Genomic DNA, 25,994 nt, shown 5'->3' with positions numbered 1-25,994 from the left:
GCACAGGGCCCAATTCAGCCGAATCGGCTGAATCGGCCTAAAGCCGGCCCTGTCGATTACCACTAAATTCCGGTTTAAACCCATCCCACATCTTCCTCACAAAGCATTCCATTGTGAATCCCATTGTCTGAGCTGTAGAATACTGCCCATTTGGGAATAATGGCTGCAAATGTGCTGGTTTGTTACTGAAAGGTCGCTCAGGAGAGCAAGACTGTGCATGCTGGCTTGTTGTTGGAGGGCTGCTCAGAAGCGACAGGCTGCACTCGGTGCTTTGTCATGGTAGGATCACTCAGGAACACTGGGAGCTGCGGGGACAGAATTGAATCTGAAGCATTAGTTCTGGAATCTCCGAGCATACCCGCCAAAAGAATTCATAGGCTTTGAAAGTGGAGGTTTAAAAAATAATAATTAAAAAGAAACAGACCTACCAACAATCTTAAGTTCTTTTTCCAGGGCAAGACCTATGCTGTTCATTACGAACTAAAAGTGCCATTTGATGCATGGAGAAGTTGTATTTTTATCATATGTATTTGCAGCTTCAACAAAATGAGATGCTTGGAATTGAGATTCCCTCTATGCCAGGTTCTCATACCTATGTCTTGCTTTAGCTGACTGAGCTAATAATCTGTGTCCGACCATCTGTGGGAGCTGAAACCTCTGCAGACTCGGTCACTGGTGCATCCATTGCTGACAGAGAATTTCACTTGGAGGATCACTAGAAAGGAGGTGGGGCAGGGGTCCATCGGAAGAGATCAGAATGCTGGGAAATGCAGTGGAGGGCCAGGTTCCTGTTGCTGTGCAGGGATCCAACAGACGACTCAGCAAGAAACTCCAGGGAGATGAACGCTCGGACAAGCAAAGCTGTTCTTGTTGATGCGGTCACCTGCTTTATGCTTTTGGATGTGTAGGAACCTTGGCCTGTTGGGGATAAGAATGAACACGGCATTACATTTTGCCAGGGAGAATATGAATCCACACCCATCATGTAAAGCCACAATTTTCCATGAAGGATAATCCCATCAGATAATGTCAACACTAAGATGAGTCAGGAATGCTTGGCACTACTCCCACTTCAAGATAAATTAGAAGTTTGAGGAGTTCAAAGGATGCAGGTGTTTAGGAAGGGGGTGCACTAATTAGTGACTGAGTCCCTCTGAGTTTAACCTCAAGACACGAGGGTGCAGAGGGAGACTGTACCCAGGGCTGGATGCAATTGCATACAGTTGAAGGGAACAGTCGGAGGAAGAGAAAACACTTACTTTCCAAAGAAGTCCTTGTGGGTGGCAGAGACGGAGAGGGACAGATCAGGGTAATTCTGCAGCCAGTTCTCCACCATCTCTGGGTGTCTGGGATCAACTTCTAGAAACACACTCCTGAAAACACAAGTGTGGGGATGTGGAGGGGAAACAAACACATTTTGTTTGACCAGCTTGGAAATATCAGACTCTCTTTCCTAGGATGCCAGATAATTCCGTGGAAGGATCCAGCTGACCAGCTTGTTTGGCCTGTGAAATTCTGGAACCCAGTGACCGAACAACCAACCGCACTGGACTGTCCAAGCAAAGTGGTCATGGAGCTAACAAATGTAAGATACTAAAGGAACCTTTACTTACAGTGAGTAAAGGCTGAGTTCAATAGGACTCCTCATAGAGTAAGGTTCTACTCAACCTGCGTAATTAAACCATGGCCACTGAGATGCAGGCTTGGGATTATGGCCTGTGAATCAGTAAACCTATAATAGAGACAGCACTAGCCATGGACTCCAAAGATTTAAGGTAAAGGCAGGCTGACGGTGAAGGGCAAGCTCTAGGCTACAATTGTAACTCAATGATGGCAGTAACAATTCTCCTCTTGCATCAGTTGGGTGGCACCAACTCCCCATGGGAGATAATCATAAAAAATAATTGTATCTGCAAAGCATCCCCACCAAGCTGCTTGGAGCCTTGCACAGGAAATGTCTTCATAACTCAGCCTGATAGAATCACCCTCATAAAACGACCAATCATAAGAACAGCCATACTGCGTCAGAGCAAATATCCATCTAGCCCAGTATCCTGTCTTACAACAGTGGCCAATACCAGGTGCTTCAGAGGGAATGAACAGAAGAGGTAATTATCAAGTGATCCATCCCGTCGCCCATTCCCAGCTTCTGGCAAACCAAGGCTAGGGACACCATACCTGTCAACCCTGGCTAATAGCCACTGATGGACCTATCCTCCAGGAGTTTATCTTGTTCTTTTTCTAACCCTGTTATAGTCTTGGCCTTCACAACATCCTCTGGCAAAGAGTTCCACAGGTTGAACATATAGCAGGGGATCGTACAAAAGAGAGGGGGACGGGGAAAGGATCTAGATAGGAGGAAGGATGGTCTGGGGGTTAGGCGCTAGCCTGGGACTTGGGAGACTGCGGAAAATTCCCTTCTTTGCCACAGACTCTGTGTGACATTGGGCAAGTCTCTCTGGGACTCAGTCCCTTCTCTAAAAAGGGGATGGGAGCCCTGCCCTGCCTCACTAGCACTCAGATACTATGGTAGTGGGGGTCATCTAAGTACCTAATATAGACAGAGATGAGGCTAACAGGGAGTGGGTGATGACGGAGGCCATTGCAGTATGAACGACTGTGAGCCTGAGGCACTAGGATGAGGGGAGAGGGCTGGCCGGACCTGAGGTACACAGGGGTCGAGTCCCCTCTCACAGCACCTTCACATCAGGGTAGCCGCACTGAAGGCAATGCTGTTAGCTCCTAAGGTACACCACCAGTGTGACAGGAGCCTTTATCTCCAGGCTGCTTGTCTGAATCTGGTCACCTGACAAGTGGTGCTGGTCTCAGTCCAGTTCCTACTGGACAGGGACCCAACCCAAAAAAGCCACCACCTTGCCAGATGTCTCAACAGAGAGGCCAAAGACTAGCTGGGCCTGGACTCTATACTCTGTTTTGCATTCATTGATGTAGGTACTGCAGGTTGCGCATGACTCACATCAGCAGGGAAGGTGGTTGGAGGTTTGTGCTGCTGCTGCTCATACTGTTCTAGCTCGGTGAATACTTAGGGCACGTCAGTTTCCAGAACTGTCAACTCAGCAGCTTTCAGCAGCTGTAAATTCACTCCGGTATCAAAGAGACCTTGGAATATAAAGCTCTCCATGTACACAGGTAGTGTGTTTACAGCTATCACTGAACTATCTGAATTCACTCCTAGTTTTCTGAAACTGATTGCAGCCACTGACAGTTTTGTAGGCTACACCAAACTGCAAAAAAAGAGCCAAACCCTAACTATATGCCCCTTTGAAAATCCCCAAACATTCCCGCACTGAACACTTTCTTTACCTCAGCCAAATTAATTACATGCCTGGATTTGGATCTCATTCCTGACCTTAAAAACTCTCTCCCATCAACATGGGCTCCACCTTAAAATACAAAATAAGCACTCTACAGAGCTTAATCCTGGGAAACTCTGAAGAAGATTTTGTGCTTCAGTGGTCAACCAAAGCTCTAAGAACGAATATGACTCCATGTCTGCACCCCTGTAGCACAATGACACTGAATATTCCTGTTCCAATGTCACAAAACAGGAGATTTTCAATTACTTCTCTTGAACTGGTAAAAAGTCAGGACTGTCACACTAGACACTTAGGGCTGGTCTACACTAGAGGGGAGGGGTCGATGTAAGATACGCAAACTTCAGCTACGCGAATAGCGTGGCTGAAGTCGAAGTATCCGATTCAGCTTACCCCGCTGTGAGGACGGCGGCAAATGGACCGCTGCGGCTCCCCCATCGACGCCGCTTACTCCTCCTGATGAGGTGGAGTACACGCGACGATTTGGGGATCGATTTCTACCCGCCGATTCGGGCGGGTAGTGAAGACATGCCCTTAGAACGTCCTGACTAAGTTGAGGGCTACAGTGCTGATCTCTAGTATCCCATGAGGGACATCACAAGGTAGTGAATGGAAGCAGGGAATCTCCTGGTCATTTATCATGGAGAAGATTAATCCCTCAAGAAACAATCCCTGGGATGTTTCCCCCCCTGGGATGTTTTATAAGATATCTTACCACAGTCCATAAATATCACCGACCCAGGGGTATCTACAGTGCTTCTCTCTCCAGATATCTCTCCACTTAAGTGTTTTCTTCTTTTCTGCTCTCCCTTTTCATCTCTTCCCCTGCTATTCTCTTCTCTCTGCTTTTCCTCATTTCTTTAAGATCTAGGTACCCACTTAAATAATCAAGTATCAGAGGGGTAGCCGTGTTAGTCTGAATCTGTAAAAAGCAACAGAGGGTCCTGTGGCACCTTTGAGACTAACAGAAGTACTGGGAGCATAAGCTTTCGTGGGTAAGAACCTCACTTCTTCAGATGCAAGTAATGGAAATCTCCAGAGGCAGGTATATATCAGTGTGGAGATAACGAGGTTAGTTCAGTCAGGGTGGGTGAGGTGCTCTGCTAGCAGTTGAGGTGTGAACACCAAGGGAGGAGAAACTATTTCTGTAGTTGGATAGCCATTCACAGTCTTTGTTTAATCCTGATCTGATGGTGTCAAATTTGCAAATGAATTGGAGCTCAGTAGTTTCTCTTTGGAGTCTGGAGTCACTTAAATAATGACCAGGCAACAATACCAAGCATCACCAGTGTGATGCATAATCCCCTGGCTGATTGTATTAATATCAGTAATTCTTTACTAATGCATGTGACATTCTTATGTTAAGAGGGAATGGCTTTTTTCCCCTCTTCTCTTATGTGCATTCGACTCCCCCTCGTATTTGCTTATATTTCTGATCATAAAAAATATGAGGTGGGAATAGGCAGAAGATATGAAAAGTCAAATGTAGATAGGCATTAGGATTTTAGTACAGCATCAGCGCTTACCCATGATCCTTCAGGATACAAGGAGCCAGAGCCAGAATTTTTTTGATCACTCTCATCCCATCATTTCCCCCATCCAGGGCACCAAGGTCCTCGTAGCTGAAGGTTGAAGACAAGGGATGAAATCTCTCCATTACCCACCATTACAGACAGCAGTAAAATGTGTTGTTAGTAGCATCTCCCACTGGGAACAAGTACTAGAGGGGTCTCTTGGCACATGGCACATGAAAGCGATGGCTTGTGGGGCTGTGTCCCAGTGGAAAGGTCACAGTAACTTTGGAATCTGTAAAGGTTTGTAAGATCCCTCTGGCGACCCAGATGGGTGGTATGTGTAATAGAGGAAGTTATTCGGAGATTGCCACTGAGACTAGTCTGAGAGAGCCTTGGGGCAAACATAATCAGGCATTCCTGATCTCCTGTTGACAGCTATAGCACTGCTCCTGCCAGTCACGTTTAATAATAATAGTACAGTAACTCCTCGCTTAATATTGTAGTTATGTTCCTGAAAAATGCAACTTTAAGTGAAACAATGTTAAACAAATCCAATTTTCCCATAAGATTTAATGTAAATGTGGGGGGTTAGGTTCTAAGGAAATTTTTGGGGGGCAGACAAAAGGCATTATATACTATACAGTACTGTACTGTGGTGGGGAGGTGCCCCTGGCTTATCTCTGGGGCTCAGGGCTGGAGGTGCAGGGTCTGGGAGGGAGTTAGGGTGCAGGTGTGGGTGGAGGCTCAGGGCTGGGGCAGGCAGGAAGTGCAGAGCACTTACCTGGGGCAGCTCCTGTTTGGTGCAGAAGGTGTGCAAGTGGCTCTGCGCAGCGTGGCACTGCCCCCATGGCCGCGATTCTGGGAGTTGCCCCTCCCCCCCCGGCAGGGAGGGCCACCCGGAATGCAGGGGCTGCAGGGCCCTGGGCTAAGGGGGCCCCGGGGCCCTGGCCTGCAGCTCTAAAGTCCCTTTCAGAATGTGGCCCTGCGAGCACGGGCCGGAGGATTCAGGAGGAGCAGGGGCAGCCGCGCAGCCAGCGGCTGGAGAGAAGCGGCGCTTTCCCCTTCAAAGCACCGCTTCTCTCTGGCCGCTGGCTGCGCGGCTGCCCCTGCTCCTCCGGCCCATGCTCGCAGGGCCGCATTCCAAAAGGGGCTTTAGAGCTGCAGGCCAGGGCCCCAGGGCCCCCTTAGCCCAGGGCCCTGCAGCCCTTAAAGCCCCTGCGTTGCGGGTGGCCCTGCCTGCTCCGGGGGTGGGGGGGGGGGGAGGCGGGAGGAAAACGGGACAGCTACCCGCTCACTCACTCCCTGCCTGACCCCCCAGAAAGTCCTAAGGGGGAAGCGCTGGGAGGGAGGGAGGAAGGGGAGGGGGAGGAGGCAGAGAAGAGGAACTTGTGCAATGCTCCTTTGTAAAGTCAGCCAAACGACATTATAAGGGAGCACTGCACAACTTTAATCGAGTATGTTCCCTAATGGAGCAGCGACGTAACTTCGAAACAACGTTAAGCGGGAGGACGTTAAGTGAGGAGTTACTGTAATAGTAATTCTTAGCTCTGGCACAGGCCTTTTCCTTTCAGAGTGCTGCACAAAGGTGGATAAATGTTTTACCCCCATTTTACTGTGAGTAAACTGAGGGGGGAGAAGTTAAATGATTTGTTTCCAGTGCCACAGAATATTCAGGGCAGAACGTGGACTAGAACCCAGGTCTCCTCACTTGCCATCTGGTGCCCACCACACTGCCTTCTCAGCCTAAGGGCACTCACCAGAACTACAACTCACTTGGCCAGTAGGTGGCATTATTATTATTCAGTGCTTTAATTGGGCCGCTAGGAAGGTGCAATTATGTCACTGGTGCAAAAGTGAGTAGGTAGCAGGACAACGTATCACTTTTTCTCCTGGCTCAAGCACTGCCAACAGCCAAGTTGAGCTGCCATCTAACCTAACACACTGTGGGGTACAATACAGAAGGATCTACCTAGTTCAGAAAAGTTTGAATTTGCACATCATTACAACAGGAAGTTTCCACCTTTCAGGGACGGGGGTGTTTTGTTCTGTTTTTGGGGAGGGGGCGGGGGGAGGAGGGGCGGATGTGGCAGACTAGCATCATGCCAGATGTTGGACTCAGGAACCAGTTCTAACCTCCAGTTCAATCAGTTTTGTGGGAAACTAACAGGCAAAGAGGAAGGTGATGCATCAGATCACTGGTCCAACTACTGTCCCCAAATGGCCTTACTCAGAGCTTTTTCATTAGACAAAAGCCTTGTAACTGATGGTGGCTCTTGTTATAGCTATCAATGGAAAGCAAGTCAGTTCTAAGCTCCGCCCCTCTGAGCTGCAGCTTGATTACTACAGCTGCTCCATTCAACCCTGGGGGTATCACTACCCAGGAGACATTCAGGAGCGTACTACAGTGAGTTAGCATGGGAACGTGCCAGGCATTCAACACCACTCCTGCTCTCCCAGAAACAAGGGAAAGTGTTTCCAGCTCACAGATCCCTTCTCTAAGTCATGTAGCGTTTTCACATGTCTTCTGCCCAATTCCTCATGGTATCAGAAGTAGGCAAGCTCACCAGGGAACAAATGGGCCAAGAGGGAATCTCTGAACTAGGTCTGAAGGAGAGAAAATACCAAGATCCTGTTTGTGCAGGAATGAAAGGGACGGGCTTCCAAATAAGTGTATTGTCAGGTGGTTGCCCTTCTTGGACTGCATTCCACCACTCCCCATCCCCGACGGATATCTCCTAACTTGTTGGTACTAGACCCCTGAAACTTCTCTACAGAGAACAGAGAAGGATGAAATAATGCATGGGAAAGAGAAAGATAGAAAGGTCTTATCTGATCACCTGAGGATCTCTTCAGCCAGGTGAGTCATGTCTCCATGGAAGACATAAGGTGGGTTACTGACTATAGTGTCCACATGACCCCAGGGGAGGAGCTGCTCCCGGGAACCTACAGCAGAAAAAGAATGAAAACCAAATATCAGCCATACCTATATACCTTCAAAGCTCATTACCCAAGTAAGATCTTGATAACAGCAACTCTATAGGTACAGGTTTCTCTCTCTCTCTGTGGATAGGATTTAATTTCACATTTTGTTAGGCTAACCTGAATTGGTCCACCTTCCCACCTTAATTTAAAGAGCATGTCTACATTGCAATCCCAAATGATGGCATCTTGGGGGGACAAGTCTGTGCTTGCTTCATCTATGTTAGCACTGCTAAAAATGGAAGTGTAGACATGGCGGCATGGACTTAAGTGCAGGCTAGCAATGAGAATACGTCCCCAAGGTCCTGGGCGGGCTTGGACAACCTATGCTGAAGCCCATGCCATCATGTCTAGCCTGCTATTTTTAGCAATGCTAGAGCGGGTCTGTCCACCCAAGCTGTAAATGCACCTCAGGCTGCTGTGCAGACATACCCACAGAATACGATAACAGAGCTAAGCACATGGTAACCAATCATTCACACAAACAATGTGCTGCAACACAATGCCTTGATGTAGTGGAGGATACCGAATCTACCTGGATCCAGAGTGAAGAATACCGTATCCATCTGGATCCACAAATAGAATTTTAGGCTACACAGAATTACTACAGTTTGAATTTGGACAGAACACCGGGGAGAACACCCCTACTCTTCCTTAAAGAGCTATGGGAGCACAAATGGTCAGCACCTTGGTTACATGCGTATGTATGAGACACCACCCCCCACAGCACAATGCTTCCCACTGCCCAAGTGGGGCAAGTTCCAGGGAGAAGAGTGTCACATACTGACTCATGAACCCCACTTCCTGCAGCACCCTGGTTTTCTTTATACATCTCCAGAGGTGGATTTACCATTCAACAAACAGTGCAGTGGCACGGGGCTCCCAACGACGGGGGCCCCCAAAACGCAGGACAAATCTCATCTGACAACCTGCCCCCAAGTTCCGGCCGGTGGCACAACAGGGCTCAGGCAGGCAGGCTGCCTGCATTCCGCGGCCGGTGACCCCACGTCGCTCCCGGAAGCCGACGGCTGCTGGCACAACTCTGCGTGCCCTTGGCGGGGGGGAGGCAGCTCTGCACGCTGCCCCTGCCCCAGGCAGCACACGGAGACCCGCTGTCCCCCTCCCCCAAAAGGGCATGCAGAGATGTGTCAGCAGGAGTGCAGCAGGGCTAAGGCATCTCCCTGCCCGCGCTGCCTGCCTCCCTCCCTCCATGCCGCTCCTGGAAGCGGCCAGCATGTCCCTGCTGGGAACTGCAGCCAATGGGAGCTGCAGGAGCGGCGCCTGCAGGCAGCAGTGCGCACAGACCCCCTGATCCCCCGTCCTCGCCTAGGAGCTGCTGCCAGAGGGGTGTGCCGATCACTTTGGGAGCTGTGCCACCCAAGGTAAGCCTCGCCCGCCCGATCCCTCTTGCACCCCAACCCCCAGCCCAGAGCCCACAGCCTGCACCCAAACTTCCTCCCAGAGCCCGCACCCCTCACCCCCTCCTACCCTCCAACCCTCTGCCCCAGCCCAGAGCCCGCACCCCAACCCCAGTCAAGGTACCTCACTTTATTTTCATTTATTTCTTATTACTTATAATATAGGAGTAGGATGAAGAAAAAAAGAATGAAAAACGGTGGGGGGGGGGGATAAGAGAGAATGTTCTTTTTCTTGGCTGGGTCCCAAGGGGGGCCCCCGAAAATGAAGCTGCGTACAAGGCCCCACTAACTCTAAATCCACCACTGCACATCTCCCAGCCAGGCAGTGACCAGGCCCAACCCAGCTTATCTGACAAAGCTGCAGACAATATGGATATGAAGGAGTGGAAGAAAAGGGAAGGAGTTGGGAGCTAGGGAAGATGTTTGTGTAGGGTTACCATTCGTCCGGATTTCCCCCGGACACGTCCGGCTTTTCTCAGTTAAAAATAGTGTCCGGGGGGAATTTGTAAATGTCTGGACTTCCCCCCCATGCAGAGCATGCGCGTGGCTGACAGGGCAGCTGGCCAGATGGTGCCACTTGCATGGGGCTCTGGCAGCCAGAGAGAGCCCCTCCTCCGCTTCCCCCTTCTCTCCCCTGCAGCTGAGTTCACTCCCCTCCTCTCTCTCCCTCCCTCCCCCTCCCTGCATTCGCAGCCGGCTGGCCGTTCGCAACAGGCCTCTGGCAGTCTGGAGCTCCTCCTGCTGCCCAGCGTGCCGCTCTGCAGCACTCTGCGAGGGTGGGAACCGGGCTTTGCACTCCATGGGGGAGCGCGGCAGCGTGTGGGGCTGCGTGTGGAGCCCGACACGCTGTTCTGAGCGGCACGGTAAGGGGGCCAGAGGGTCGGAGAAGGGGCAGGGAGGTTCTGGAGGGGGCAGTCAAGAGAGAGGGAGCAGGGGGAGGGTTGGATGGGTCAGGAGTTCGGAGGGGGCTGTAAGGTTTTGGGCAGTCAGGGTACAGGTAGGGGGTAGGGTCCTAGGGGGGCAGTTGGGGGGGTGTCTCAGGAGGGGGCAGTTAGGGGACATGAACAGGGAGGATTAGGTAGGGGGTGGAGTTCTGGAGGGCAGTTAGGAGAAGGGGTCCCAGGAGGGGACAGGGAGCAGAGGGGTTTAGATGGGTCGGGAGTTCTGGGGGGGGGGGGCTGTCAGGGGGTGGGGAGTGGTTGGATGGGGCATGGGAGTCCCTGGTGTCTGTCTGGGGATGGGGGGTGTGGATAAGGGTTGGGGCAGTCAGGGGACAGGTAGGGGGTAGGGTCCTAGGGGGCCAGTTAGGATGAGGGGAAGGTCTCAGGAGGGGGCAGTCAGGGGACAAGGAGCAGGGAGGCTTAGGTAGGGGATGGAGTCCTGGGGGGCAGTTAGGTAGGGTTACCATACGTCCGGTTTTTCCTGGACATGTCTGGCTTTTTGGTCCTTGTAGTGAGTCGGTGTGGCTCCCCTCCTGCCCGGAAGAGGGAGCCCACGTGCAGGCACCAGAGTGGGTGGGACCACCACCGCCTGTCCCCGCCCCCCGGAAGTCAAGGGGCGGGACAGGAAGTATAAAGGCCGGCCGCCAGAGCTCAGTCGGCGGCCAGCCACCACAGGGAGCAGACGTGCGGCCGGGAGCTCCCGGCCAGGAGACCGTCGAAGACCGAGGCCTGGACCCTAGCTGGCCTGAGCTACCCCGGGCCCGCTACGAGGAGGAGCCGCCGGAGCCCGTGCACGCCCGCCACTGGGAGAGTCCCTGGGAACCGCACCCCACTAACCCTGAGGGTGAGACTGGACCCGAACCCCTTCGCCCCTGTTGCTATCCAGAGGAGCCGCCTGAGGACCATTGGCCGGACTTCCCGGCAGAGCTACCGGACTTGCCGCCGAGCCCGGGCAGAGAGGAGCCCATGCAGATGGACTGGCCTGATCCCGGCGCAACGAACGAGGTAGGCTTTGAGGGGGATCACGGAAGTAGCCCGGGGGTAGCCGACCCCGGTCCGGCTGCAACTGAGTGTGAGCCTATGTCAGTGTGTTGCGGTCTGGATACCCCACTGACCAGCAGCGGCAGCAACCGCTGTTAGGGCCCCGGGCTGGAACGCAGTGGAGTGGGTGGGCCTGCATTCCCCCCTGCCACCCTCCGCACGGGTGGCAGGCTTCCCCCTCACCCAACGCTCGGCTACAGAAAGCCTAGGCATATCTTACCTGAACTATTTGCTCGCTCAGCCCCTGCAAACAAGGGCCTGAGCCTAACTGTGTTTGCCCCGCCCTGATCCAGGGCCTGGGCTCTGAACTATTTGCTCGCTCAGCCCCTGCAAACAAGGGCCTGAGCCTAACTGTGTTTGCCCCACCCTGATCCAGGGCCTGGGCTTTGAACTATTTGCTCGCTCAGCCCCTGCAAACAAGGGCCTGAGCCTAACTGTGTTTGCCCCGCCCTGATCCAGGGCCTGGGCTTTGAACTATTCGCTCGCTCAGCCCCTGCAAACAAGGGCCTGAGCCTAACTGTGTTTGCCCCGCCCTGATCCAGGGCCCGGGCTTTGAACTATTTGCCTGCTCAGCCCTTGCAAACAAGGGCCTGAGCCTAACTGTGTTTGCCCCACCCTGATCCAGGGCCTGGACTTTGAACTATTTGCTCGCTCAGCCCCTGCAAACAAGGGCCTGAGCCTAACTGTGTTTGCCCCGCCCTGATCCAGGGCCTGGGCTTTGAACTATTCGCTCGCTCAGCCCCTGCAAACAAGGGCCTGAGCCTAACTGTGTTTGCCCCGCCCTGATCCAGGGCCCGGGCTTTGAACTATTTGCCTGCTCAGCCCTTGCAAACAAGGGCCTGAGCCTAACTGTGTTTGCCCCGCCCTGACCCAGGGCCTGGGCTCCTGAACTACTTGCTCGCTCAGGCCCCTGCAGTCAAGGGCCTGAGCTTTAACTGTGGTTGCTCCGACTCTGCACCAAAGAGCCGGAGTTTCGGGACTAACTGACTGCTTGTTCCCACAGTAGTGAGTCGGTGTGGCTCCCCTCCTGCCCGGAAGGGTCGAGCCCCGGCTAGGACCTACTACATTTGGCGCCCAACGTGGGGCACGAGCCCCTGCCCCTGTGAGAAGGGGCTAGAGGGGGAGTGGCCATTGCCCCCCCCCCCGTTCTAAGGAATGGATATGGAGCGGCTGTTTCAGCTGCTCACGGAGAGCCAGGAGCGGCAGCAGACGGCCCAGCTGCAGCAGCAACAGCAACAGCAGGCCGCTCAGCTCGCGCAGCAACAGCAGCGAGATGCCGCCCAACTCCAGCTGCAGCAGGAGCAGCACACCGCCCAGCTCGAGCAACAGCAACAGCTGGTGCGGCAGTTGGGAGTCCAGCTGCAGCAGCTGCTGGTCACGCTCCCTCGCCCCGCGCCGGGGCCGGCAGGGGAGGCTGCGGAGATGCCGCGGTTAGCTGCCCCCCTTCGCTTGACTAAGATGAGCCCAGACGACGACCCGGAGGCGTTCCTGGTCACGTTCGAGCGGGTAGCCCTCGTCGCCGGGTGGCCCAGGGACCAGTGGGCTACCCTCTTAGCCCCCTACCTGACGGGGGCGGCCCAGGTGGCCTATCGTGGATTGGCGGCTGAGGAAGCACGGGACTACGACCTGGTGAAGGCCGCGATATTGGACGCCCTCGACGTCAGTCCCGAGACTTTCCGACAAAGGTTTCGGGGCCAGACTTACCCCACCGGGGCCCGACCGCGGGTAGTGGCCCAAACCTTAAAAGAGGCTTGCCGACGGTGGCTACAGCCCGGCACCCGGACGGCGGAGGAGGTAACCGAGCAGGTGGTGTTGGAACAGTTCGTGCACACCCTACCCTCCCGAGGGCGCGCCTGGGTGCTTCGCCACCGGCCGACGACGCTGGCCCAGGCAGTGTCGCTAATGGAGGACTTCCTGGCCGCCGAAGATGCAGTAGGGCCCACCTTCCGCCGCCCCGGGCCCGAACCAGTCCGCGGCGAAAGGAAAGGGGAACCCCCGAGCGGACCACGACACCCCGCACCGAGGCCCGACCCCCGCCGCGAGACCCGGACCCGGCACGCGGACCCGGCTCCTCGGACCGGACCAGTGGCCCCGGGCCAGGGGCCCCCAAGGGCTCGGCGAAGCCCCCCCCGGAGCCCAAGCCGAGAAGGCCCCAGGAGCAGACGACCTGAACTCGGACCCTGCTTCAGTTGTGGGAAGATGGGGCACCTCCGGCGAGACTGTCCGGAGATGGATTGCAGCTATGGGCAAGTGTGGGCGGGCCACACTCGAGCCAGGCCAGCCATGAACCCCAAGCTGACCGTCCCGGCGGCCGTCGGAGGACGGACTACGCGGGCCTTGATCGACTCGGGTTGTGGCCAGACGTTGGTCCGTAAGGACCTGGTACCGCCGGGTGATACCCGCCTCGGATGTATTCATCTACAATGCATCCATGGGGATGTCCGATCATACCCCAGCGCCCGGGTCCCCCTAACCATCGCGGGGATCACCCGACACCTGGTGGTTGGGGTAGCTCCCCATCTTGCATATCCTGTGATCCTCGGTCGGGACTGGCCGGCCTTTGAGGAAGTCCTACGGTCCACGCCGGCCCTGGAGGCTGATCGGTTGGGGTCCTCATCCGAGACCCCCGAGCAGGGTCCGGCGACCGAGATAGACGACACGGACGCAGCGGGACCGCCACCGGAGCCGGCCCCTCAGCCCCGCTTCGATACCGATTTCTGTCGGGACCAGCGAGAGGATCCCACCCTTAGCCGCTTCTACGAGCAGCTCGCGGCAGTAGACGGGAGTGTTGTGGACCCCCAGCGGGCCACCCTGTGGCCCCACTTTGAGCTGCGCCGGGACCGGCTCTACCGCGTGGACCGTGACCCCCGCACCCAGGAACCACAAACCCAACTGTTAGTGCCCCTGTGTCACCGGCGGGCGGTAATGAAGTTGGCCCACGATGTGCCAGCCGCCGGGCACCTGGGGTGAGAGAAGACGCTCGCTCGAATCCTGGCGCGCTTCTTTTGGCCAGGAATCTCTCAGGAGGTGAAAGAATATTGCGCCTCCTGCCCAGACTGTCAGAGGGTCGCCCCGCCCGGGATCCCCAAGGCACCCCTGGTCCCCATGCCAGTGATGGAGACGCCCTTTGAACGGGTCGCCATGGACCTCGTGGGCCCCCTCCCAAAAAGTGCCGCGGGGTTTCAATACATCCTGGTTTTGGTGGACTATGCCTCTCGGTTCCCCGAAGCCATCCCCCTGCGAAGTATTACCGCCCGGACTATCACGGGGGAATTGCTGAAAATCTTCGCCCGAGTAGGACTGCCTAGAGAGATCCTGACCGACCAGGGAACGAACTTCACGTCCCAATTGTTGCGACAGGTCTGTGCCCTCTTAGGCATCAAACAACTCCGGACGTCTGTGTACCACCCGCAGACGGACGGGTTGGTGGAGCGGTTTAACCGCACTTTGAAAAGCATGTTGCGGAAATTCCCCGCAGAGGACCTCCGCCACTGGGACCAATTCCTTCCACCCTTGCTGCTAGCCATCCGAGAAGTCCCGCAGACCTCAACGAAATTTTCCCCTTTCGAGCTGCTGTATGGACGCAGACCACGGGGCCTCTTAGACCTGATGAGAGAGACCTGGGAACAGTCAGCGTCCCCAGCCCAGGGCCTCCTGAAATATGTCACCCAGTTACAGGAATACCTTGCCCAGGCCGGAGCCCTGGCCCGCGAAAATTTGAAGACGGCGCAGGAGCGGCAGAAACGAACCTACGATCAGGGAGCCCAAGTCCGGGAGTTCCAACCAGGAGACCGTGTCCTACTCCTCCTCCCGTCCAGTGAGTCAAAATTGTTAGCCCGGTGGCAGGGACCTTACGATGTCGTGCGTAAGGTCGGTCCCGTCACCTACGAGGTGCGGCAACCGGACAAGCGGAAGGGAACCCAGCGGTATCACGTAAACCTGCTGAAACGGTGGCAGGACCGGGAGGGCCTCTTAATTAACCCATGCCCGCCCGAGCCGGAATTGGGACCCCACGTACCCTCGACGGATGACCCCCCGGCACCCCAATTAGGACAATCGCTCACGGAAGAGCAATGTAAACAGACTAACTGCCTGCTGCAGGCCTTCAAGCGAACCTTCACGGCCGTACCGGGCTACACGTCCCTGGTCAAACACTCCATCCAGACCGAGCCGGGGAAAGTGGTTCGAGAGATGACCCGGCCCCTGCCCTATCGGATGCGGGATGCGGTCGAGGAGGAAGTAAGAGCCATGCTGGCTCTGGGCGTCATTGAGCCGTCCCAGAGCGAGTGGCGTAGTCTGGTGGTCCTGGTGCCCAAGCCGGACGGTACCCGCCCTTCTGCATCGACTTTCGGAGGGTAAACGCCATCTCGCACTTCGATGCCTACCCGATGCCCCGTGTGGACGAGTTACTGGGCCGCCTGGGGGAGGCCCAGTATATCACCACCTTGGATCTCAGCAAAGGCTACTGGCAGATCCCCCTCGAGGAGACCTCAAAGGAGAAAACCGCCTTTGCCACTCCAACGGGGCTGTACCAATTCACGCGGATGCCATTCGGTCTCCATGGAGCCCCAGCCACCTTCCAGCGGCTGATGGACCAACTTCTGCAGCCCCATCAGGACTATGCGGCAGCGTACCTAGACGACGTGGTCATCTATAGCCGCGGCTGGGAGGACCATCTGCCCCGGGTTGCGGCGGTCCTAAGGTCCCTACGACAGGCGGGCCTGACCGCCAACCCCAAAAAGTGCCGTATTGCCTGGCAGGAGACCAACTACCTCGGCTATACCGTCGGGGGCGGGCGGGTCAAGCCCCTCGTCGGGAAAGTCCAGGCCCTCCTGGACTGTCCCACCCCGTCGACCAAACGGCATGTTCGGCAGTTTCTGGGCCTCGTTGGGTATTACAGACGGTTCATCCCCCAGTTCGCGACCATCGCAGCACCCTTAACTGGGCTTCTGACGAAGGATAGCCCCCGGCAGGTACGATGGTCCCCCGAATGTGAGGCGGCCTTCCGGACACTGCAGAAGTGCCTCTGCCAGGAGCCGGTTCTCTATAGCCCAGACTTTAAACGCCCATTCATCCTGCAGACCGACGCCTCCGGCGTAGGGTTAGGGGCAGTCTTGTCCCAAGACGTGGAGGGAAAGGACCACCCTGTATTATATCTCAGCCGGAAGCTGTTCCCCCGTGAGAGGAATTACGCAGTGGTGGAAAAAGAGGCCCTCGCGGTGAAGTGGGCCTGCGATGCCCTGCGCTTCTACCTCCTCGGGGCCCCGTTCACCCTCGTCACAGACCACGCCCCCCCACGGTGGCTAATGCGGATGAAAGATAATAACGCCCGCATTATGCGGTGGTACCTCGCCTTACAACCCTACGCATTTATGGTCCAGCATCGAGCTGGTAAGGACCATACGAATGCGGACTTCCTATCCCGCATGGGGGAGATGGAAGGACCTGGCCCCGACATGCGGGAGCCAGTCTTAAGGGGGGGTGTGTGTAGTGAGTCGGTGTGGCTCCCCTCCTGCCCGGAAGAGGGAGCCCACGTGCAGGCACCAGAGTGGGTGGGACCACCACCGCCTGTCCCCGCCCCCCGGAAGTCAAGGGGCGGGACAGGAAGTATAAAGGCCGGCCGCCAGAGCTCAGTCGGCGGCCAGCCACCACAGGGAGCAGACGTGCGGCCGGGAGCTCCCGGCCAGGAGACCGTCGAAGACCGAGGCCTGGACCCTAGCTGGCCTGAGCTACCCCGGGCCCGCTACGAGGAGGAGCCGCCGGAGCCCGTTCACGCCCGCCACTGGGAGAGTCCCTGGGAACCGCACCCCACTAACCCTGAGGGTGAGACTGGACCCGAACCCCTTCGCCCCTGCTGCTATCCAGAGGAGCCGCCTGAGGATCATTGGCCGGACTTCCCGGCAGAGCTACCGGACTTGCCGCCGAGCCCGGGCAGAGAGGAGCCCATGCAGATGGACTGGCCCGATCCCGGCGCAACGAACGAGGTAGGCTTTGAGGGGGATCACGGAAGTAGCCCGGGGGTAGCCGACCCCGGTCCGGCTGCAACTGAGTGTGAGCCTATGTCAGTGTGTTGCGGTCTGGATACCCCACTGACCAGCAGCGGCAGCAACCGCTGTTAGGGCCCCGGGCTGGAACGCAATGGAGTGGGTGGGCCTGCGTTCCCCCCTGCCACCCTCCGCACGGGTGGCAGGCTTCCCCCTCACCCAACGCTCGGCTACAGAAAGCCTAGGCGTATCTTACCTGAACTATTTGCTCGCTCAGCCCCTGCAACAAGGGCCTGATCCTAACTGTGTTTGCCCCGCCCTGATCCAGGGCCTGGGCTCTGAACTATTTGCTCGCTCAGCCCCTGCAAACAAGGGCCTGAGCCTAACTGTGTTTGCCCCGCCCTGATCCAGGGCCTGGGCTCTGAACTATTTGCTCGCTCAGCCCCTGCAAACAAGGGCCTGAGCCTAACTGTGTTTGCCCCGCCCTGATCCAGGGCCTGGGCTCTGAACTATTTGCTCGCTCAGCCCCTGCAAACAAGGGCCTGAGCCTAACTGTGTTTGCCCCGCCCTGATCCAGGGCCCGGGCTTTGAACTATTTGCCCGCTCAGCCCCTGCAAGCAAGGGTCTGAGCTAACTGTGTTTGCCCCGCCCTGACCCAGGGCCTGGGCTCCTGAACTACTTGCTCGCTCAGGCCCCTGCAGTCAAGGGCCTGAGCTTTAACTGTGGTTGCTCCGACTCTGCACCAAAGAGCCAGAGTTTCGGGACTAACTGACTGCTTGTTCCCACAGTAGTGAGTCGGTGTGGCTCCCCTCCTGCCCGGAAGGGTCGAGCCCCGGCTAGGACCTACTACAGTCCTCAAATCCCCGTCCGGGGGGAATTGCCAAAAAGCTGAACATGTCCGGGAAAATAGCTTTGCCGGCATCCCTGTCCCAGTCCCCTGCTTACCTTGTGGCTCCCGCAGGCTGCGAGCTGCAGGCGGATTCCCCCGCGACAGCTGCTGCTGCTCCCCCCAGACACCTCAGCTCTGTGTAGCTGAAGAGCCGAGCTGCCCCAGTGCTACCGGCTTCACAGTTTGCCGGGCAGCCTCCAGACCTCCGGACCCTGCACCTCCGGCCGGGCGCTTCCTCTCCTGGGCTCCGGCTACGCTGGGGAAGCAAACCGTGAAGCTGGTAGCGCTCGGGCAGCTGTTTCGCGGCTGGGAGGGAGGAGGGGGAATGCGGGGCACTCAGGGGAGGGGGCGGAGTTGGGTCAGGGACTTTGGGGGAAGGGGCAGAGTTGGGGCGGGGAAGGGGCCAGAGCCCCGTGGAGTGTCCTCTTTTTTTAATGAGGAAATAGGTTTGTGGGACTGGGGGGAGCCGAAGAAGGGACAGAGGATGGGCACTGAGCTGGAAAGAAGGGAAAGAGGTGCACATGGACAGATTTGCCCTTGGGGAAAAATATCAGATTTGTTTTTTTAAAGCTGAAGCAAATTCCTGGAACCCCTCCCTGCATATCCCGGCACAGAGACTGTGTATCTGACACAAAGGGCCACATTTTGAGAAAGGGAGGCTCGAAGTCCAAATATAGCTATGTGCACTTACCCCTACATATGCAATCACCACAACTGTATGCACAATGAATGCTACTGCACACACAAAAAGGCATCCATTTTCCCACAGGGTTACCCATCTCCAGCAACTGCATCTGCAAATGTTAAGCGCACAGTTGTGCACACATTCTCCTCTGTGCACTGGTGCCTCTGCAAACTGAAAGTCCGGCCAGGAGAGCTTTGAAGATACAAACTTGCACTGAAGAGGCTGATTCTCATACAGTTCTCACAGTATGTTTCCTGCTACTCCAATACTGTACTGACACCTGATATTCTACAGCAGCGTAGGGACCTGTGCCCCTCTCATGTGCACAGTGTGTTAGTGGCTTGCAGTCAGCCATATGCACATTAATACTGGTCTACAATTTTTGAGAAGTCGTCTGCTTCAGAGATAAAATGTACTATTTTGATGTGCTGAATTCAAATATGACAATTAAAACAACTGATTGGCTACTGTTTCTAAGATATTTAAGTTTTTACATTTTACGTCTATGTATACTGTGTAGATAGTAGAGTTTTAATCATAAATTGTAAACCTAGGTCTTTTCATGTGTTTATAGTTGCTTTACATGATAACATTTCACCTGTCCTGTTTATGTAACATTTTAAAAATCAGCAAAAGGGTTATATAAATAAAATGTATTATGAAACAAAAAGGCAAAAAAGTATTATGTACATAGTTTAGTCCTATTCAGTGTCTACTCGGCGCTTTTTGGCTTGTCTCTTGTATTCATTAAATGGAGCATCTCTTGTCACTGTCCAGCAATAGTCTGCAAGCATTGATGGGCTCCATTTGCCCTGATAGCGTTTCTCTATTGTTGCAATGTCCTGGTGAAATCACTCGCCATGCTCGTGGCTCACTGCTCCGCAGTTTGGTGGAAAAAAATCTAGATGAGAGTGCAAAAAATGTATCTTTAATGACATGTTACAACCAAGGCTTTTGTATGCCTTAAGGAGGTCTTCCACCAACAACCTGTAGTTGTCTGCCTTGTTGTTTCCGAGAAAATTTATTGCCACTAACTGGAAGGCTTTCCATGCCGTCTTTTCCTTGCCACGCAGTGCATGGTCAAATGCATCATCTCGAAGAAGTTCACGAATCTAAGGACCAACAAAGACACCTTCCTTTATCTTAGCTTCACTTAACCTTGGAAATTTTCCACGGAGGTACTTGAAAGCTGCTTGTGTTTTGTCAATGGCCTTGACAAAGTTCTTCATCAGACCCAGCTTGATGTGGAAGGGTGGTAACAAAATCTTCCTTGAGTCAATAAGTGGTGGATGCTGAACATTTTTCCTCCCAGGCTCCAATGACTTTCGGAGTGGCCAATCTTTTTTGATGTAGTGGGAATCTCTTGCACGACTATCCCATTCGCAGAGAAAACAGCAGTACTTTGTGTATCCAGTCTGCAGACCAAGCAAGAGAGCAACAACCTTCAAATCGCCACAAAGCTGCCACTGATGTTGGTCATAGTTTATGCACCTCAAAAGTTGTTTCATGTTGTCATAGGTTTCCTTCATATGGACTGCATGACCAACTGGAATTGATGGCAAAACATTGCCAGTAGGCAATAAAACAGCTTTAAGACTCGTCTTCAATGAACAGTCTCCACTCATCTGGATTGTGAACGATGTTGAGGGCTGCCATCACACCATCTATGTTGTTGCAGGCTACAAGATCACCTTCCATGAAGAAGAATGGGACAAGATCCTTTTGACGGTCACGGAACATGGAAACCCTAACATCACCTGCCAGGAGATTCCACTGCTGTAGTCTGGAGCCCAACAGCTCTGCCTTACTCTTGAGTAGTTCCAAATCCCTGACAAGGTCATTCAGTTCACCTTGTGTTATGAGGTGTGGTTCAGAGGAGGAGGATGGGAGAAAATGTGGGTCCTGTGACATTGATGGTTCAGGACCAGAAGTTTCATCCTCTTCCTCTTCCTCATCTGACTCAAGTGAGAATGATTCTGGTGCATCAGGAACCAGCAGTCCTTCTCCGTGGAGTACTGAGCGTATAGCTGATGGAATGTTTGGATAAATGCACAGTCCACTTTTTCTTCTTTGACACACCTTTCCCAACTGGAGGCACCATGCAGAAGTAACAATTGCTGGTATGATTTGTTGGATCTCTCCAAATCATTGGCACTGCAAAAGGCATAGATTTCCTTTTCCTGTTCAACCACTGGCGAAGATTTGTTGCACAAGTGTTGCAGCATATGTGTGGGGCCCACCTCTTGTCCTGATCTCCAATTTTGCAGCCAAAATAAAGGTGATAGGCTTTCTTAACCATAGTGGTTATACTGCGCTTTTGTGATGCAAAAGTCACTTCACCACAAACATAGCAAAAGTTATCTGCAGTGTTCACACAAGTACGAGGCATCTCTGCTCACTTTGGCTAAACAGAAATGTGTCCCTTTGCAAAATCAAACACTGCCAAATAAGAGAGCACGACACTGTATGATTTCTAGAGCTGATATAGGGCAATTTGTTCAGCAGGGTGATGTAAGCTTCGCTATGATTGCATCATCCATGACTTCTAGGAATAACATGATGCAATTCATATCATGTATGACGCAATACCAGCTTCAGATTGCATCATTCATTGTTTTGCCTAAAAAGCAAGTACTGTCCAAACCCAGTCATAGATTTATTCATAGATCCAGTCAAAGATGTATTTTAGTCATTTCTGGTTTAAATTGAGATCCCTTCCCTTTATAACTCACTTATCCTCTGCCATTCCCAAGTCAAGGGTCGTATATACTGACCCAATAGCATATCTTGAAAACTAGAGCCAATCAACAATTTTAAGCATCATTTTCGTTCTCAGTGACCCAGAATTAATAAAGTTTGACTACATTTATTTCAGAAGCATTTTGGCTGTAGAGCAGTGTAATGTGAGGTGAGATCTAAGCATAGCAACAATCAGAAACATGCACATGCCACAGCTGTCTCCTGAGTTACCCATCAGCCAGGATTAGGTCATTCCTGCCCCAGTTGCCTATTGTTTTCATGTCCACCTCCCCTCAGTAAAGTAAAATGGAGAAAACATCAGGGGAGGTAGAAATATGAAAGGAAATTACCGGAGAAGACATTGTAGCGAAGAATTCTTATCCTGTCCTGTAGCTGCAACCTGCAGGCCCAAGAACAGAGAAAGGTGAGTGTAAGAGATACACACAATACCACACTCAGGTCATTCAATGGCACATAATTAAGGCTAAGATTTTGTCACGGAAATTTTTAGTAAAAGTCAAGGATAGGTCGTCAGGCTTTCGTGAATTTTTCTTTATTGCCTGTGACCTGTCCCTGACTTTTACTAAAAATATCCCTGACAAAATAGGGAGCTCAGCTGTGGGCTCCCCACACTGCCTGCAGAGGTTCATAGAATCATAGAATATCAGGGTTGGAAGGGACCTCAAGAGGTCATCTAGTCCAACCCCCTGCTCAAAGCAGGACCAATTCCCAACTAAATCATCCCAGCCAGGGCTTTGTCAAGCCGGGCCTTAAAAATCTCCAAGGAAGGAGACTCCACCACCTCCCTAGGTAACCCATTCCAGTGCTTCACCACCCTCCTAGTGAAATAGTGTTTCCTAATATCCAACCTGGACTTCCCCCACTGCAACTTGAGACCATTGCTCCTTGTTCTGTCATCTGCCACCACTGAGAACAGCCGAGCTCCATCCTCTTTGGAACCCCTCTTCAGGTAGTTGAAGGCTGCTATCAAATCCCACCTCATTCTTCTCTTCTACAGACTAAACAATCCCAGTTCCCTCAGCCTCTCCTCATAAGTCATCTGCTCCAGACCCCTAATCATTTTTGTTGCCCTCCGCTGGACTCTTTCCAATTTTTCCACATCCTTCTTGTAGTGTGGGGCCCAAAACTGGACACAGTATTCTAGATGTCACCAATGTCGAATAAAGGGGAACGATCACGTTCCTCGATCTGCTGTTAATGCCCCTACTTATACAGCCCAAAATGCCGTTAGCCTTCTTGGCAACAAGAGCACACTTTGACTCATATCCAGCTTCTCGTCCACTGTGACCCCTAGGTCCTTTTCTGCAGAACTGCTACCTAGCCATTCAGTCCCTAGTCTATAGCAGTGCATGGGATTCTTCTGTCCTAAGTGCAGGACTCTGCACTTGTCCTTGTTGAACCTCGTCAGGTGTTTTTTGGCCCAATCCTCTAATTTGTCTATGTCCCTCTGTATCCGATCCCTACCCTCTAGTGTATCTACCACGCCTCCTAGTTTAGTGTCATCTGCAAACTTGCTGAGAGTGCAGTCCACACCATCCTCCAGATCATTAATAAAGATATTAAACTAAACCGGCCCCAGGACCAACCCTTGGGGCACTCCGCTTGAAACCGGCTGCAGGGGGCAGCTGCAAGGGCCTCTCCAAGCACTGGGGCTTTGAAGAACCCCCAGTGGCTTGGAACTCCAGGGGCCTGGCTCAGAGCTCTGGGTACCCTCGCCGTCTGCAGTAGCTGGGACTTTTGGGGTATGCCCGTAGCGGCTCAGAGCTCCTAGGTCCCTTGTCCCGCATGTCCACCAGGAGCTGCAGGGGGGCCCTGCTGCCTGCGGCAGCCAGGAACTGTGGCCCTGCCACCCGCAGCAGCTCGGAGCTGCGGGGGGCCCCCAGTGCCTGGGAGATGTGGGGGGTCCATGCTGCCCGAGGCAGCCAGGAGCTGCAGCTCTGCCGTCCCTGCCAGCTGGGAGCTCCAAGGGTGTCCCCAGGGTCCATGTTCACTGGGAGCTGCGGGAGGCCCACAATGCCCGCTGCATTCCTACAGCAGCTGGGCACTCCGGGGGGCCAGAGAGGGGTGACCCTGCAGTTCCTGGCTGACAGGGCTGAATTCACGGAGGTCACTGGAAGTCATGGATTCCGTGACTTCTGCAACCTCCATGAAAAAATCATAGCCTTGCACATAATTAAGGATTACCACTCAGCACAAAATCTGAGGGAAGTCACGAGTCTGTTCTTTGCTTGCAAAACAATTAGGTGCAAGTATTCAAAGCAGAGCACACCCTGTGCACCCACAAACACCTGTGTGCACGCCCACTGTTTCCTTTCAAACCCCTGTGCATACCCTTTTGTAATAAAACGGGAATCTTTTGTAATATTTGTGTGACCCCTATGCATGCCTCAGTTTCCCCAATATGTTGGCGGGGGAAAGGAGTGTTTGCTCTCAGAGAGACAGGGCAGGTTTGGAGACATAAGTGTGTGTGCTGCCTAGCTCTCTGAGCCTGAATGGGTCATTACAAAGGACTGGTCAAGGCTGATCCCAGTCGCCAGAAACAACCCAGAGGGAGATGGATTTCCCCACTTCTCAGCAGGGAAGCTAAGCAGGTACCCCAGCTCAAGAACAAAGGACTGGGAAAGTATGAGGTGGGGGATCGGAGTCAGCTCTGGAAAGAGTCAGGACTCTCACCTGGGAACTGACCCAGGGGGTCAGACAGAGAGAGGCAGACAGAGCCTGAAATGGGGTTCACTTTCACTCCAGCTTAGTCGGGCTTTGGCTAACCACACTGGACTATATTTTAACCTTCAATTCTCTGTGCTAAACTGAGGACTTCCTGTGCTGTGTTCCAGCTGACTAATAAACCCTATTGTTCTGATAACGCTGCCTGAGTGGTGCTGTAAATATTTGGCAACATGCGTTAATCCCCGAAGAGTGTACGTCTCTACCAGGAGTCTACTTCAGTTGGACTCTCCGAACAGAGCTCACAGTGTGAAGCAGGAGCACTGAAGCCCCAGAGGTTCAGTCCAGGAGGTGGTGAGGCTGCATCGCCTATTCTGGAGGAAGGGTGAGACCCCTTGGGGGTCCGGCACATTGAAGGGGTTCCTCCTAGAGACTGTTGCAAAACTGTGGGTGTAGCACCGATCCTATGGATCCGTGACACCTTTATAGCCTCATCCTCTCCTTGTGCATGCATACACATACGTATTCACCTAGTGCACTCGCCACCTCACCTCATCTGTACATTAATTATGCCTGCAAAACCTCCTATGTGCAAACCCACCACACCTGAAAAAACAAAACAAAACAAAAAAAAACCCTCAATTGCTGGCTTCAGACATGCAAAAATGGAGTTCTGTGGTGAGAGGGGCTCGCACACATTTTTCTGCATGCCTCTTCTAGCCTGCTTTGAAAACCTGGCCCTTGCAAGAGTCGTGAAATGTGAACGTATTTGGCTCTAAGGCCACAATGACGTTTGGGTGTTTGTATCTGACATGCAGTGTCATGGTGACATGATAATATCATGTACCCATGTGAGGCAGGGTGTGAAAACGAAAGCATCACAATGCAGCTGATTCACCAGGCAGGACACATACTAAGAGGGTGGGACCTATTTAGGATTAGGTCCATTATGGTGCAATGCTACAGAAAGAGGCTTTAGGGCTTCTGAGGTACAATATCCTTATGTGGGCGCTCCCTCCACCCCTGGCACCTCTAAGAGAACACACAACTGTACTAGTGCCTCTCAGCTTGAACCATACCTCACTGGACTCTGCATTACTTAGATTCCCTAGGGAACCAGGAGATGTGGGCACTTCTCTCTTGCTGGAAAAGAACAAGAGATTAAACACATGGCACGGGGAAAGAGAGGCCCATGTAACTTTCTGATACATTTCTGAGCCCTCTGATCCTGGAGGCTGCCAGAGGCCAGACCACTTCCTTAGCTGCTGCAAGTCAGAGCAGACTTGGGCTGCCAGGGGATGTACAAGGCATTATGCTCCAGTCCCACCCTGTCACCCTGCCATGCCCACTCCAAACCTGCTCCATAATGTCCCCCATGCTAGGGGGCAGGGGCCAGATGAGGATTCCTCTTACCTAGGGGAACCCTTAGCTGTGGCCTTCACAACCACTATAAATCCCCTTTGTGCTTCTGGGGTGGAGCATGGGGGGTCCAGGCGTGGGAAAGCTATGATTAAATTAGCCTGCTATCTTGGCAGTAACCCCATTTCACAGAAGGAGCCATTGAGGCATAGTGCAATGAAGTGACAAGCTCCAGGTTGCAGAGTGAGACCAGGTCTACCCTACAGATTTCTGCCGGCATAGCTCTGTCTGTCAGGGGGGGTGAGGAGATGTGATCCCTGACTGACAGAGCTGGGCCAGCAAAAGAGCTAGTGTAGATGCAGTTATACCAGTAGAACTGTGATTTTACCAGTCTAGCTTGTTTTGTTTGGGGGGGAGGGGGAGAG

At 53.7% G+C, this 25,994-nt stretch overlaps 1 protein-coding gene across 2 annotated transcripts in view; it reads right to left on the bottom strand.

Annotated features, from left to right (window-relative positions):
• Positions 1-492: 492 nt before the first annotated feature.
• Positions 493-25,994, bottom strand: part of HEMK1 (HemK methyltransferase family member 1) — a 61,263-nt gene continuing 35,761 nt past the window's right edge. For both annotated transcript variants that reach the window (XM_054036075.1, XM_054036076.1), the window contains 5 exons: positions 21,876-21,925; positions 7,687-7,792; positions 4,862-4,957; positions 1,260-1,373; positions 493-918 (listed from right to left, as the gene is read on the bottom strand). In XM_054036075.1, coding sequence (XP_053892050.1) covers positions 819-918; positions 1,260-1,373; positions 4,862-4,957; positions 7,687-7,792; positions 21,876-21,925 — 466 coding nt within the window. In that variant the 3' untranslated portion in view covers positions 493-818. The remainder of the gene's footprint in view (positions 919-1,259; positions 1,374-4,861; positions 4,958-7,686; positions 7,793-21,875; positions 21,926-25,994) is intronic.

Source organism: Malaclemys terrapin, chromosome 7 (genome assembly GCF_027887155.1).
Source record: "Malaclemys terrapin pileata isolate rMalTer1 chromosome 7, rMalTer1.hap1, whole genome shotgun sequence".
Taxonomy (NCBI): domain Eukaryota; kingdom Metazoa; phylum Chordata; order Testudines; family Emydidae; genus Malaclemys; species Malaclemys terrapin.
Note: the sequence above shows the minus strand (reverse complement) of the source record. Positions and strands in the feature narration are given on the sequence as shown.